A 16,245-nucleotide genomic window follows, 5' to 3' on the forward strand; every position below is an offset into this window, starting at 1 on the left:
AATCTGACTGTTATCACGTCTGATAAGAATCCCCGACTGAGAAGTCAGGCTGCTCCGTCTAGCTTTGCTACAGAAAGATTATAGCTAAGTCTGTCTTCTGTGGTGTTATTTCAAGCCCAAGCCTGCCCCCTTGTGGCTTTGCTATAATGACTCAGCAATAATCATTCCCAGCAAAGCCAGATTTAATTGCTCAGTCTGGGATTCTTGTGACTGCTGATAACAGACACTTTTAGCAGTGAGGACGAAACAGACAGCATGGTAAGTGTTTTCTCTAATGTTCTTACTGATATACATGGTAAAATACACAAGGGTGCTTCCTCTCTGGTTCCCTTTAAATACAGCCGCCGCGCTTCCTCCCTCTGTTGATTTCCGCTGCCCGATTGTTAGATTTATAAATGGGAGCAATGTTCCCACTCATTAAACTCCCTGCTGGAACTGTGATTGCTGGCTTTCATTGAAGCCTTATGTCACTTCTCTAGTTACAATGTAGAAATACATTGTATCCTTTGTAGTGTAGTTATACTACATAGTATTTTCAGTGAGGACATCTTGTGGCCAAATAGTAAAATTACATCTACAGACATTAGGGAATAAAAAAAATATGTATGTCTAGAGGGCAATATTATAAATTTATGGGCTAAAAATTAGCGATGGATGTAAAACTGAAAAAAATATACCTTTATTTCCAAATAGAATATTGTCAGCATACATTATACTAGGGATATAATTTTAACATTGCAATCACCGGGACAAATGGGCAAATGTGTGGGTTTTAATTACGGTAGCATGTATCATTTTAAAACTATAATGGACGAAACCTGAGAAATGAAATTTTTTTTTTTTGTATTTCTGTCAAAATGCATTTAGAATAAAATAATTCTTAACATGATGTACCACCCAAAGAAAGCCTAATTGGTGGCAAAAAACAAGGTATAGATAATTTCTTTGTGATAAGTAGTTATAAAGTTATTGGGGAATGAAGGGGGAGGAGCGCTGAAATTTCTCGTCCATAAGGTGAAAAATACCTGCTAGCTGAAATGGTTTATAATTATTAGTAATGCTATTAGTGCTATTAGTAGGACTTGATAAGTCACTTCACAGCTTGGCTTAAAAAAAAAATAAAAAATTATTTACATTCCCTTTTAGCCAGCAGACAGTTGTGGCTCGCTTAAAGAGACACTGAAGCTAACTAATTTTGCCCATTTTACCTTATAATTCGCTTCAGTGCTCTCATGACAAGTAAACCGCCGTGTCCCCGCCGCAAAACGAGGGCTGCAGAGCTCCCAAATCCCCGGGGGACAATCCAGCCTCCATTTCCTGGAAGGGGCAGAGCTTTCAGCTTCAGCTCTGCCCCTCCTGATGTCAATCGCGGCGGATCACTGCCTCTCCCCGCCCCTCTCACTCTTCCTTTACAGAGAGGGGCGGGGAGAGGTGGCGATCCGTGCAGCGATTGACAGCTACAGCAGATAGCTCTGCCTCTCAGAGCAGCAACTTGGTCGTGGATATTTGCAGAGGGATTTGGGGGCTCTGCAGTCCTCGTTTTGCGGCGGGGTCACGGCGGTTTACTTGTCATGAGAGCACTGAAACGAATTATAAGGTAAAATGGGCAAAATTAGTTCGCTTCAGTGTCTCTTTAAATTGCAATGGAGTTCCAATGTCACGTCTTTGCAGCTGTGGCAACAGTGCTCTGTTTGGAGTACAGCATTCCCAAACGCCCATCTCCCTGTAGTTATTAGAGGCACAAGGCCGTAGCCCATAGCTCTCTTCCTATCTGGAGGAATTTAGTATTGGCACAGAGTTGTGATGCTCCCATTTTTGGAAGCGATTGGAATGGCTGCACTCGTGTCATTCATGTAACAAGGAAAGGAGGACCGGAGGAGATTGAGGATTTTTCCTCAAAAGTGGAATGGATTACTGACTGGCCGGTCTTGTGTAGCCTTTCCCCAGGTTTGTTCTGGTCCTCATGTCTCTCTGGTAGTCTCCCGGCCCCCTCTATTAACTCCTGGCAGCCCATCATAGAAAGGGGAAGAAAGGGGGTCAGGGCCGGTTGCAGAACTTTTGGTGCCTGAGGCAAACTTGTAAGGATGTGCCCCGACCCCCCAAAATTGGAATGATCGCACAGCACCCGACAATTTGCACCGCACGTTATAGCTGCAGTGAGCTCCCCCAAAAACCACCCTCAGTATAGGTAGGTAGCCAGGTATAGGTGCCCCCAGTATTGTAGCTAGGTGCAGTTGCCCCCAATATAGGTTAGCCAGGCACTCTCTTCACTTCCTGTTCACAATTATAAGCATGTAAATAGTGATGGACGCAAATTGAAAAAATGCACCTTTATTCCCAAATAAAATATTGATCCCATACATTGTTATAGGGACATAGACATAATTTAAATGGTGTAATAACCGGGACAAATGGGGAAATAAAATACGTGTGTTTTAATTATGGAAGCATGTATTATTTTAAAGATATAATGACCTAAAACTTAACAAAATGTACCACCCAAAGAAAGCCTAATTGGTTGTGGAAAAAACAAGATATAGATCATTTCAGTGTGATAAGTAGTTATAAAGTTATTGGCGAATGAATGGGAGGTGAAAGTTGCTCGGATGCATAAGGTGAAACACTGAAGGCTGAAGTGGTTAATCCGATTCAATATAATCAAATCTGATGATCAATCGACCGCCAAGTCGTCTCATGTATGGCCACCTATATTTACTGTGTTGATTTTCGGGGCGGATTCCTTTGTATCTCGGCGACGTCCTGGTTTGTGGATGAGTAGAAAGGAAACATCGCCTCAGAAAACGATTCCACTGAAATAGCAGATTTTATGTTAGCGGTCCATCTCATTGCCCAAACATGAGAAATGAAATGGATTTTCCTCTTATACATTTTAATGAGAAGCACAGTTTACCGCATGCTAGGATTTCCAGATCTAAACGGTTTACTTGCCTGAGGCGATAGACGTTACTGAAGCTGCCAGAATACGTTATTCGGAAATATCAGAAGCTGACGGGAGAATAAAACTTCACACTGTTAAAAGAGGAACTGTAACATCCCAATCAGTAGCTGATACCCCCCCCTTTCCCAGGAGAAATATTTACCTTTTTCTCCAGTAGATCATCAGGGACGTCTGGGTGGCTGATATTGTGGGGAAACCCCTCCCATAGTGTGATGTCATGACAGTTTCCTGTCTGTTGTAGGAAATAACAGCTGTTTCCAACTGCCAAGCAACCAGTATCCCCCTTTGTGCATATGTATATCTATTAAAAAAAAATCAACCTTTTTAGCCTATCACATTGCTAGGGGGTGTGGTTATAGATTAGCCTTCCCAAAGGGGTTCTTTCGCGAAAAAAGTAGGCAGTTAAAGAATGTGACGGAACAGACAGGTTTTGGGCCAGTCCATCTTTTTAAGGGGGATTCTCAGGGCTTTCTTTGTTTTTAACAGCATTGTTGAAACAATATGTCTGCTTCCATGGATCAAGAAGTAGAAACTGTGCAGATTTATTTTAGGATTTGTATCAGCTGTAACGAATAAATGTTTTTTGTTATTAAAGTTTATTATTCTGTTGTGTATCTTTTAGAGCAGAGAGCAAGTTCTGAGTTCAGGTCCGCTTTAAAGTGTCCTTGAAGTGAGAATATGAAGGCTGCCATATTTATTTCCTGTTAAAGGGAACCTTAACTGAACGGGGGGTAAAGAGTTTCACTTACCTGGGGCTATTACCAGCCCCCTGCAGCAGTCCTGTGCCCTCGGAGCCGCTCTGGAATCCTCCGGTCCCCCGCTGTCACTTAGTTTCATTTTTGACGACTCACTAGTCGACTCACATATTATTGGACGCATTCCCTACTGAAATTAGCGATGTTGCGAACCGTAACGCGTACAAATGCGGCAACGCGTATTTTTGTACGCGGTGCGGTCCGCAACAGCGCTAATTGCAGTAGGGTATGCTTACAATAATACGCATGGCGGCCGGTCGATACAAAAACGAAACTAAGTGACAGCGGGGGACCGGAGGATTCCAGAACGGCTCAGAGGGCACAGGACTGCTGCAGGGGGCTGGTAATAGCACCAGGTAAGTGAAACTCTTTACCCCCCGTTCAGTTAAGGTTCCCTTTAACAGGAAATAAATATGGCAGTCTTCATATTCTTCTCACTTCAAGGACACTTTAAAGCGGACCTGAACTCAGAACTTGCTCTCTGATTACTCAGATCGTAATCTCTTTCAGAAAAACTGGCCAATCGCAAGCTGAGCGTGGCGGAGGTGACGCAGTCTGAGATCGCACAGAAACAGAAGCTGCAGACCATCCTAGACGACGTCCAGGAGTTCCTGCGGCCACAGGGGTGGGCCATACGGTGGAACGTGGACTGTGAGTGCCCTATGGGACTACATTAAAGACCTAAATACTAATTATTACATATCTTTGTTTTCACATGTTATAGAAACAGTTGTAAGTAGCTTGAGGCTAGGCACAAGCTTGATAAAATTGTGTCCACGTTTAGTTTACTATCAATACAGGCACAGAGTAACAGCTTATACCGTACATACTGGAGGTAGCAGAGATCAGCACACACTGCAGCTAATTTACTATCAGTACAGGCACAGAGTAACAGCTTATACTGTACATACTGGAGGTAGCAGAGATCAGCACACACTGCAGCTAATTTACAATCAGTACAGGCACAGAGTAACAGCTTATACTGTACATACTGGGATTAGCAGAGATCAGCACACGCTGCAGCTAGTTTACTATCAGTAGAGGCTCATAGTAACATGTTATACTGTACATACCAGAAGTTTCAGAGATCAACACACACTGCAGCTAGTTTACTATCTGTATACGCACCGTCACAGCTTATACTGTAAAAATGGAGGTATGGCATGTCAGTATCTTAACGTGAGTAAATCTGTAATGCAAGCATATGAAACTATTGATTTGAGCATATTTTTTATCGATTTCTAGCACATTTTGTTTTGAATTGTCACTAAAAAAAATGTTACTTTTGTTTAATAAGTGTTTACCTTCCTTCTGTTTGTCCCCAGCGATTCACGGAAAGAATCTGATCGCCATTCTACACCTTCTGGTAGCCCTGGCCATGCATTTCTGCGCACCGATCCGACTTCCCGAGCATGTGTGCGTACAGGTGGTGGTAGTGAAGGTAACGTCCCTGAAACAATCGCCTTTATTGTTGGGATTTGTGGTGTAAATTTAGGGGCGTATCTGGGTAATATAGCACATATGGCAGACACTGAAATTGCGAACCCCCCGGACCCCACCCCCATGCCTGCACTTCTCTAGATATGCCACTTTATAAAGGATTTTTTTCCCTTGCTGCTGTGGACAAATTGTGAGCTCCATTCTCTAGCTGACTGTAATAATAATTTTATTATTTGTATAGCACTTTTCTCCTGTCGGGCTCAAAGCACGAGAGCTGCAGCCACTAGAGGGCGCTCAGAAGGCATTAGCAGTGTTTGATTCTTTCTCACAAACTTGATTGGAAAAATTGAATAATAAACAAATTACAGACCGCTGCATGAAATGCAGCCGGGAGCTTTCTGTGCATGCACACCATGTAATCGTGACCTCATCCGCAGAGCGTGCCCGGCCGTGGGCATGCGTTCAAGGACAAGCGCAGCCAGGCCTGTGCACTAATGCCTGGCCGGGCCTTTGTCTGACCCAGTCGACCATGGAGTGGCTGCGGGAGGCATTTGCACAGTAGAGGAGGAGGAAGGAGAACTGGGGGAGCAGTGGGCATGAAGGCTACTTTATATACATGCCTGCTCCCTCTGCTTTTACTTCTTTCAACTCCGATATCCTTTAACCTCCCTGGAGGTGCATTTCTGTCTGGAATTGGGAGTCAAAAGCGGTACATTGTTTTTCAAGAATCCTTGGCCTTCAATTCTTAAGTCATAACTCACCAAAATATGCCAGAATAAAAGCCTGGTAGACATTCTGCATATAAATAAAAGACTAGAACACAAATGTGTTGAATTAAATGTATGAATAAACTTAAATTGTGAAACTGTACAAATAAGGCAGGCAGAGAGTAGTCAAAATCCAGGCAGAGGGTGGTGCAGGCAGCAGGCAGTGAATAGTCAAAATCCAGGCAGATGTCGGTGCAGGCGGCAGACACAGTTGTCAAAATCCAGGCAGAGGGTGGTGCAGGCGACAGGCAGAGAGTAGTCAAAATCCAGGCAGAGGGTGGTGCAGGCAGCAGGCAGTGAATAGTCAAAATCCAGGCAGACGTCTGTGTAGGCGACAGGCAGAGAGTAGGCAAAATCCAGGCAGATATCGGTGCAGGCGGCAGGCAGAGAGTAGGCAAAATCCAAGCAGAGGTCTGTGTAGGCGGCAGGCAGAGAGTAGTCAAAATCCAGGCAGACGTCTGTGCAGGCGGCAACATGTATACACGTGTCTACATGTATATACATGTATACACCTGTGTACACATGTGTGTATATACATGTGTATGTTTTATATATGTATACATAAAATACATGTTTATACATAAAATACACTTTTTCTGTGCATAAAAAAAAATACATGCCCTCTTTTTAAATTTAGCCCCACCGATGTCACGGCGCACTGATTGGCTGCCGGGTCCCTGGAACAAGAGCGAGGATGTGGGGATCCTGGCGGCCAGAAGAGGCTGCAGATAGCCGGCGACAGAGGCTGGAGTCACGCTGCACAGCCGGACCTGCAGGTTAACAATGCAATTCCCTACCCCGACCTGAGCTCGGGCTTACCGCTCGCATCTCTTTTTTCCTACCCCGAGCTCAGGTCCGGGTTACCGCCAGGGAGGTTAAAGTGAACCTCCGGACTAAAAATCGACTCAGCAGCACTGAAAAGGCTTCGTGTTTCTTTAACAGTTTCACAGCATCAGAACTTTGTTTCTCTTCTACAAGCCTCATTTTTAGCTGCACAGAAGAAAACTGCCCGGGCTTTTTTCCCTTGATGCTGTGCAAAGCATGATGGGATTTCTGATGTTGTTTTTCTCATTCTGCTGTTTTGGTGTATTTTTTTTTTTTTTTACATTTTTAATTTGACAGTTGAAGCCTAGGGTGTGCAGCTGGGAGGGGTAATCAGGACACAGGACAGTTGGAACTGTGTCTCCTGCTCCTTGTCACCTCCTTTCAACCAAAAAGATGGCTGCCCCCATGACAAAGATGGCAGCCACCATGAATCACAAACATTTGCCTGTTCTTTTAAAACAGGGTGGGTAAGAGATTATATTACCTATCTATTCTAATTAATGTAACTTGATGACAGTATGTCTGTTTAGGCTGAAGTTCCCCTTTAACCACTTAAGCCCAACTGGCCGAGATTTCTCGTCCAGTTGGGCTGCGCGCACTCCTGCGGGTCGCGCGCGCTCCCGCGGGCCCCCCCCGTGCGCGCCCCCGCTGCTGCCCGTTAGCCCACCGATCAGTGAAAGGGATTATAAATCCCTTTCGCTGATCGGACCGCCCCGGAGAAAAGCCGACAGCGTCTCTTCAGACGCTGCGGCTTTTCTGAGCTCTGGGCTCCTTTCTTGTGCTTGGGAGCAAGATCGATCGCTCCCAGGACTTTTTGATTCTGGCCATCTTGTGGCCAAATAGCAAATTGCACCTAAAAAGAAAAAAAATTACAAATAAACATATAAATATATTAAAAAAAAAACCCTGTTTACCTCCCACACCAAAAAATACCCACATACAAGTTTACATAAAAAAAAAAAAAAAAAATTACAATAATAAAAAAAAAAAAAAAACATAAATAGTTACCTAAGGGTCTGAACTTTTTAAATATTCATGTCAAAGGAGTATATCAATATGATTTAATAAATTATGGGCTTCTAAACAGTGATGGACGCAAAACGGAAAAAATGCACCTTTATTTCCAAATAAAATATTGTCGCCATACATTGTGATAGGGACATAATTTTAACGGTGAAATACCCGGGGCATATGGGCAAATACAATACGTGAGTTTTAATTATGGAGACATGTATTATTTTAAAACTATAATTGCTGAAAACTGAGAAATAATGAATTTTTTCCATTTTTTTCTTATTCTTCCTGTTAAAATGCATTTACAGTAAAGTAGCTCTTAGCAAAATATACCACCCACAGAAAGCCTAATTGGTGGCGAAAAAAACAAGATATAGATCAATTCATTGTGATGAGTAGTGATAAAGTTATTGGCAAATGAATGGGGGGTGAAAGTTGCTCGGATGTAAAAAAATTTCAACCCTTCGGGCTTAAGTGGTTAAGCTGCCCAAACTAAATTTATTTCCAGTTCTATTTTTAACAGAACAAAGTTAAATACAGAAAACTGAATACAGCAAAGTAATAGTAATAAAAGGCTTTGTAAAATCCTGTATTTTAAAATGCTTTAAAATACAACTGAAGTGAGAGGGATGTGGAGGCTGCCATATCTTTTCCAGTTGCCTGGCTGTCCTGCTGATCCTCTGCGTCTGATACTTTTAGCCTTAAGGTGGCCACTAGGGCTGAGCTCTCTCTGATTCCGAATTTCGAGTTTGCCATCGGAATTTGGCAGTTCCGAGTAAGCTCTCGAAACCCGAAAATTCGGCAATTCCGAGTACCGAATTCGCGTTTACATTGAAGTCAATAGTGCTAAATTCCATGGTTAATTGTAAAGCCCCCTTACATGCTATCATCACCAAATTTGGCATGTATGTTAAGCAGATGAGTAGGAACATGGTAAAAAAAAAAAATTGTGAAAAGACCTTATAGTTTTTGAAAAAATCGATTTCAAAGTTTCATAAGAAAAATGTTTTTTAAACTGTGTAAAATGACACTGCTGCAGAACAGGTTACTGCATTCCGAGTTCTGTATACATATTGTATACATTTCATGAAAACAGACAGCGTGGGGTCCCCCCTCCCAAGCCTCCTTAACCCCTTGTCCCCCATGCAGGCTGGGATAGCCAGAATGCGGAGTCCCGGCCACGTGGGGCTTCGCACCCTGAGCTATACCAGCCCGCATGGTCCATGGTATGGGGGGGCTCTGGAGGAGAGGGGCGGCCAACCTCTTCCCCAGAGCCCTTGTCCAATCCATGGACACGGGGCTCTTCCCCACCTCCGGTACCCCAGGAGGAGGTGGGGGCCGCCGACGTCCTGGGGGGTTCATGGTGCCATCCGGGGTTCCCCTTTAACAAGCGGACCCCGGAAGCCGCCCCTCCCCAGGAGAAATGAGTATAGGGGTACACGGTACCCCTTACCCATTACAGCAAAGTTAAAAAAAGAAATAAAAACACGACAACGAAAAAAGTCCTTTATTGTTCTAAATTAACCAGGGATCTTACCTTGGGATAATCTCACGCCAGTAACCTCAGGAGTGGTCCCACGCCAGTATCCTCTTAGGACATCTCACCACCCTCCCACACTGACGAACTCCCACCACTGAATGGTCACAGTCAGCCTCTGCATCTGTATAGCAGAGGCTGAGAACACGAAAATTTTGCCTTTTAAAACAAGAAATTTCGGCAAACAGTGATGCAATCAAAATGGCCACTGGGAAATCCCTGATCGCTGGAGGCCACACTAGAGTGGCGAAACCAGTGATTTTTCACATAGATGGTGGGTCCAGGTGACCAGAGCAGGAGGTGCCCTAATCCCCTGGACCCACCCATGCATGTGAAATAACGCGTATTCTGACACTGAGGTGGCCTCCGGGGAACGGGGATTCCCCAGCAGCCATTTTGTTTATGACACTGTTTGCCGAAAATTCTTGTTTTAGCAAACAATTTTCGTGTTTCTAGCTCATGCAATACAGCCTCCCCTCCCTCACCTAGGGCCCCCCCCTCCTCCAGAATTCCAGCCAGCGAGCGGGAATCACTTACCGAGAGAAGAGCTCTGTGTGCCGCTGCTGGTCTGGTCTCCTGCATTGCATTGTCCAATTATGCTCTCACAGGAAGTACTGCGAGAGCGTGATTGGACAGTGTCAGTGCAGAATACCAGACCAGCGGCACACAGAGCTATCGCTCTCGGTAAGCCGTTCCGCTGGCTGGCTGGAATTCTGGAGGTGGGGGGGAGTGCGCAAGGGGGGCCCTAGGTGAGGGAGGGGAGGCTTCCCCCCCCCCCCTCCCCGCCGCTCTGTGCCCACTTTCCCACCTTCCTGCGCTGTGCCCCCCTCTATCCTCTTAGGAGGTCCCGCGCACCTGCCGATCCTGCAGAACTCCTGGGGATGAATGGCTGTAGACAGCCTCTGCAATCTGTATTGCATAAACTAGAAACACGAAAATTGTTTGCTAAAACAAGAATTTTCGGCAAACAGTGTCATAAACAAAATGGCTGCTGGGGAATCCCCGTTCCCCGGAGGCCACCTCAGAGTGTCAGAATACGCGTTATTTCACATGAATGGGTGGGTCCAGGGGATTAGGGCACCTCCTGCTCTGGTCACCTGGACCCACCATCTATGTGAAAAATCACTGGTTTCGCCACTCTAGTGTGGCCTCCAGCGATCAGGGATTTCCCAGTGGCCATTTTGATTGCATCACTGTTTGCCGAAATTTCTTGTTTTAAAGGCAAAATTTTCGTGTTCTCAGCCTCTGCTATACAGATGCAGAGGCTGACTGTGACCATTAAGTGGTGGGAGTTCGTCAGTGTGGGAGGGTGGTGGGATGTCATAAGAGGATACTGGCGTGGGATCACTCCTGATGTTACTGGCGTGAGATTATCCCAAGGTAAGTATCCCTGGTTAATTTAGAACAATAAAGGACTTTTTTCGTTGTCGTGTTTTTATTTCTTTAACTCTGCTGAAATGGGTAAGGGGTACCGTGTACCCCTATACTCATTTCTCCTGGGGAGGGGCGGCTTCTGGGGTTCGCTTGTTAAAGGGGAACCCCGGATGGCACCATGAACACCCCAGGACGTCGGCGGCCCCCACCTCCTCCTGGGGCACCGGAGGTGGGGAAGAGCCCCTTGTCCATGGATTGGACAAGGGCTCTGGGGGAGAGGGGGAGGTTGGCCGCCCCTCTCCTCCAGAGCCCCCCCATACCATGGACCATGTGGGCTGGTATAGCTCAGGGTGCGAAGCCCCACGTGGCCGGGACTCCGCATTCTGGCTATCCCAGCCTGCATGGGGGACAAGGGGTTAAGGAGGCTTGGGAGGGGGGACCCCACGCTGTCTGTTTTCATGAAATGTATACAATATGTATACAGAACTCGGAATGCAGTAACCTGTTCTGCAGCAGTGTCATTTTACACAGTTTAAAAAACATTTTTCTTATGAAACTTTGAAATCGATTTGCTCAAAAACTATAAGGTGTTTTCACAAATTTTTTTTTTACCATGTTCTTACTCATCTGCTTAACATACATGCCAAATTTGGTGATGATAGCATGTACGGGGGCTTTACAATTAACCGCAGAAGTTAACACTATTTAATTCAATAGAAATGCACTCGGAACACGAAAATTCGGAACACGAAACTCGGTTTTCGCATGCGGTACACGAAATTTCGACGAAATCGGAATTCAGCTGTTCCGATCAGCCCTAGTGGCCACACACGATACAATAAGATCCGATTTTACAGCAATTCGATAAATATGATCGGATCTCCCGGAAAAAAAAAATCGAAAGCTTTTTTTTTTTTTTTTTTTTTCATTCTACTGAAAAATCCGATCTGATATCCCATTTTTTTGATTTATATCGATCCACAATGCTGGAAATTTTTCTTCCATTTTACGATTGTATGGTGTGTGTTAGATTGTCAATTTATTAGTATACACACCCTAGCAATTTTCTCAGTTTCCAATCATTTTTATCATAATTGGGGAAAAATTTAACGTGTGTGTGTGTGTGTTACATTGGTCAGATTTTTTTAAGTGTTAGTCAAAAAATTTCAAAAATCTGATCAATGTATCACACACCTATGTTACATTTTTCCCCAATCATGAATAAAATAATTGACAGCTCTGAAAAATTGATTGGAACTGTACATCAAGTAATTGACAATCCATCACACACCATACAATTCTTGATTAAAGTTGGTCTGAAACTTCTAACATATCCACACTCCAAAAATCGAAAAAAATGGGACATTCGATCGGATTTATTGATTGAAATCAAAGAAAAGCTCTCCATTTTTCGGGACAACCGATTGAAATTAAGGAATTGGTGAAAAATTGGATCTTTTAATTGTATGGTGTGTGGCCCAGAACAAGCATGCAGCAGATCAGGTGCTCTGACTGAAGTCAGACTGGATTAGCTGCATGCTTGTTTCAGGTGTGTGATTCAGACACTACTGATGCCAAAGAGATCAGCAGAACTGCCAGGCAACTGCTATGGTTTACAGGAAATAAATATGGCAGCCTCCATATCCCTCTCACTTCAGGTTTTTTTTCAAGACTTAACTTAACTTTTCAAAGGGGTCCTCTGTAACTTGTGCTTTTAAAAGAAAGACAATCTGACCATTTTGCACTGCTGATGACAATGTGGTAAATGGCCACAAGATGGCAGCAAAGCCTAACAGAATATATAGGCAGCTGTTGGATGTTTGTTTCAAATGTAACTTTTTTACTGTTTGTTGTCCAAAAGGAAAGGCTGCTTTTTGAGTTAAAGTGAACCTCCGGACTAAAAATCTACTCAGCAGCACTGAAAAGGCTTTGTGTTTCTTTAACAGTTTCACAGCATCAGAACTTTGTTTCTCTTATACAAGCCTCATTTTTAGCTGCACAAAAGAAAACTGCCCGGGCTTTTTTCCCCTGATGCTGTGCAAAGTATGATGGGATTTCTGATTTTGTTGTTCTCGTTCTGCTGTTTTGGTGCAATTTTTTTTTTTTACATTTTGAATTTGGCATTTGACGCCTACAGTGTGCAGCTGGGAGGGGTAATCAGGACACAGGACAGTTGAAACTGTGTCTCCTGCTCCTTGTCACCTCCTTTCTACCAAAAAGATGGCTGCCCCCATGACAAAGATGGCAGCCCCCATGAAATCACAAACCTTTGTCTGTTCTTTTAAAACAGGGTGGGTAAGAGATTATATTACCTATCTATTCTAATTAACATAACTAATGTAACTTGATGACAGTATGTTTGTTTAGGCTGAAGTTCCTCTTTAAAGATCTGTGGTGAATTTACAGCACATTCAAATAAACATATTACTGTTTCCCCCATTATTCCCCCTCTTAATTTCTCCTATTTTCACCGCTGGCCGCTGCCAATATATAACTTAACTTAGTGGCTGGATGGTGTACTGGTTAAGGGCTCTGCCTCTGACACAGGACACCAGGGTTCAAATCTCGGTTCTTCCTGTTCAGTAAGCCAGTAATTCAGTAAGGAGCTCTTTGGTCAAGACTCCCTAACACTGCTACTGCCTACTGAGTGTGCTCTAGTGGCTGCCTCGCAAGCGCTTTGAGTCCGACAGGAGAAAAGCGCTATACAAAAAAAGGTATTATTATTATTAATAAAATATAATTTTTAAACCTTTGGGCAAGATGGCTGCAATGTAAAGTGCTTCCGGGTCAGTACACAGTCTCCCTGTACTGCTGTGCAGGAGAGATGAGCTAAGCTGAAGCCACAAGAGGCAGATCTCCCTCCCCCTGCTGTCTGAAGCTTGCAGAAAGGTCAGGGATGACTCATCAGATGAGGTGCAGCAGGGGGAGGGAGAGGCAGATAGCAGGGAGGAACAGCTGCTAGACTGTCTGCCTCTTCCTGCAGCACAATATTCGTCTAACTAGACAAATAATTAGAAAGGAGCAGGAGAGACAGCACAGCTGTTTCTACATGAGACAGGGAAAAAAAGATTAGTACTTATGAAAGGAACTTATCTCACCATTGAAATTGCATTTTGAAAAAAGGCCACAGAACCCCTTTAATGTGTTTACGCTGGTTAGTATGTGAACAAGTAAATGCCCCACATTATTCATTTGTTCTTCTTTATACTTTGTTTTTTTATCAGAAAAGGGAAGGCCTCCTGCAGACGGTCCATGTGACAGAGGAGCTGACCACCACCATGGAGTAAGTCCTGCTGCTATTTGTGGCTCACTATATGGACGAGGTACTCTGTGTTATGCCCACCTTACACCATTGTAACAACTAAGACGCTGAAATCAAACCTAAAGCAAAAAAAGTATGATATAATGAATTGTATGTGTAGTACGGATAATGAATAGAACATAAGTAGCAAAGAAAAGTCTCATGCATTTATTTGCCAGTTATATAGCTTTTTATAGCATTGCATCATACTGTCAGTTGCAGTTTTAAAACCACATTCTCTTTTAAGCTATAAAACAAAGCAGAAATAATGACCCTTTTAACTTTCCTGCAGTAAAACCTTATCTAAAGCTGTCTCTCACTGTTTCTTGGCTGTTTAACCCATTCAGGTTCCGTCGTTTTCACGTGAGAAATGTTCACCTCCCATTCATTAGCCTATAACTTTATCACTACTTATCACAATGCACTGATCTATATCTTGTTTTTTCCGCCACCAATTAGGCTTTCTTTGGGGGGTACATTTTGCTAAGAGCCACTTTACTGTAAATGCATTTTTACAGGAAGAATAAGAAAAAAATGGAAAAATTCATTATTTCTCAGTTTTCAGCCATTATAGTTTTAAAATAATACATGCCTCCATAATTAAAACTTGCGTATTGTATTTGTCCATATGTCCTGGTTATTACACCGTTAAAATTATGTCCCTATCACAATGTATGGCGACAATATTTTATTTGGAAATAAAGGTGCATTTTTTCCATTTTGCATCTATCACTATTTACAAGTTTAAAATAAAAAAAAATATAGAAATATTTCATCTTTACATTGATATTTAAAAAGTTTAGACCCTTAGGTAAATGTTTACGTGTTTTTTTTTTGTTTTTTTTTTTTTTATTGTAATGGTTTTTTTTTTTTTTTATACTAAACATTTTATTTGGGTACTTTTGGGAGGGTGAGAGGTAAACAATAGATTTATAATGTAAATGTGTGTTAATGATTTTTTTTTTTTTTTTTTTTCTTTTTTCAGGTGTAGTATTACTTTTTGGCCACAAGATGACGGCCATGAGTTTGTTTACATGACGTCACTCAAAGCGTAGCACACGCTTAGAGTGACGCATCGGGAAGGAGATGGCCAGAAAAAGCTAAGCTTCCGAGAGAAGCTGTCGCTTTTTCAGCGGGGGAGAGGAATCAAGGATCGGGCTCCATAGCCCGATACATTGATTCCTTGGCTACCGAATCCGCGGCCGGGAGTGCGCGTGCACGCGCACGATCGGCCGCGGGGGCGCGCGGTAGCGCGCATGGTTCCTGGACGTAGAAACTACGTCCACGAACCAAAATAGGTTAAAGAGACTCTGTAACAAAAAAAAAAAAAAAAAAATTCTCCTGGGGGATAGTCGGGGAAGCCTCTGGATCCTATCGAGGCTTCCCTCGTCCTCCTGTGTCCCACGGTGGTCTCGCTGCAGCCCACGGAACGCTCAGCCGGCAATTTGTCAGGCTGTGCAATATTTACCTTTTCCGGCTCCAGCGGGTGGCGCTGTTGTGGCTCTCCGCTTGAAAATAGGCGGAAATAGCCGATCTCTGTCGGATCTGCTCTACTACACAGGCGTGGGAGACTTGCACCTGCGCAGTAGAGCGGACCGACAGCGATCGGCTTATTCCACCAATCTCCGAGCGGAGAGCCGATACTGCACTGGAGCTGGGAAGGTAAATATTTACATCCCCGCTGTTCGGAGGGGCACAGCGAGACGGTCGTGGGACACAGGAGGATGGGGGAAGCCTCGATAGGATCCGGAGGCCTCCCCCACCCGAGGTGAGTACCCCCCAGGGAAGCTTTTTTTTTTTTTTTTTTTTTTTTGCAGTGTTTCTTTAAGTGCTTCAGAAAACAGGAGTGTATTTAACCCAGTATCTCAGAGAAGCTGTTAGATAACTGAAGCTTTTTTTTACGCTTCCTGGACGGGAAAACGTGACTCTTTTCTTGCTTCTTATGCTCTTTCTTAGCTGTATTACACATACATGTTATCTCATATGTTTATTTTCACTTCGTTTGCTTTACATTTGCTAACGCTCAGTCATTAAAATAGCTTCAGCTACCCTCCGAAATATTTGAAGACAGGCTGTATGTGAGCAGCCCACCTCTCATCAAATGACCAGCTCTCTTCCACTAACTAGTGTGTAAGGGGGAGGGGTCTGTGGCCACATCTTTTCCTGGGGCATCCCCTGAACAGCGGGTGATTATTTGGGGTTCTGTGGCCGCCTCTTTCCCAGGGCATCCCCTGAGCAGCGGGCAGTGATGTCAGGGGGAGGAGTTCTGCGGA

At 43.9% G+C, this 16,245-nt stretch overlaps 1 protein-coding gene across 2 annotated transcripts in view; it reads left to right on the plus strand.

Moving 5' to 3' along the window:
* PARVB (parvin beta) overlaps positions 1-16,245 on the plus strand; it is a 73,613-nt gene that overhangs the window by 37,644 nt on the left and 19,724 nt on the right. For both annotated transcript variants that reach the window (XM_068278183.1, XM_068278184.1), the window contains exons 5-7: positions 4,225-4,365; positions 5,040-5,155; positions 13,896-13,954. In XM_068278183.1, coding sequence (XP_068134284.1) covers positions 4,225-4,365; positions 5,040-5,155; positions 13,896-13,954 — 316 coding nt within the window. The remainder of the gene's footprint in view (positions 1-4,224; positions 4,366-5,039; positions 5,156-13,895; positions 13,955-16,245) is intronic.

This window comes from Hyperolius riggenbachi, chromosome 3 (assembly GCF_040937935.1).
Source record: "Hyperolius riggenbachi isolate aHypRig1 chromosome 3, aHypRig1.pri, whole genome shotgun sequence".
NCBI classification, from domain to species: domain Eukaryota; kingdom Metazoa; phylum Chordata; class Amphibia; order Anura; family Hyperoliidae; genus Hyperolius; species Hyperolius riggenbachi.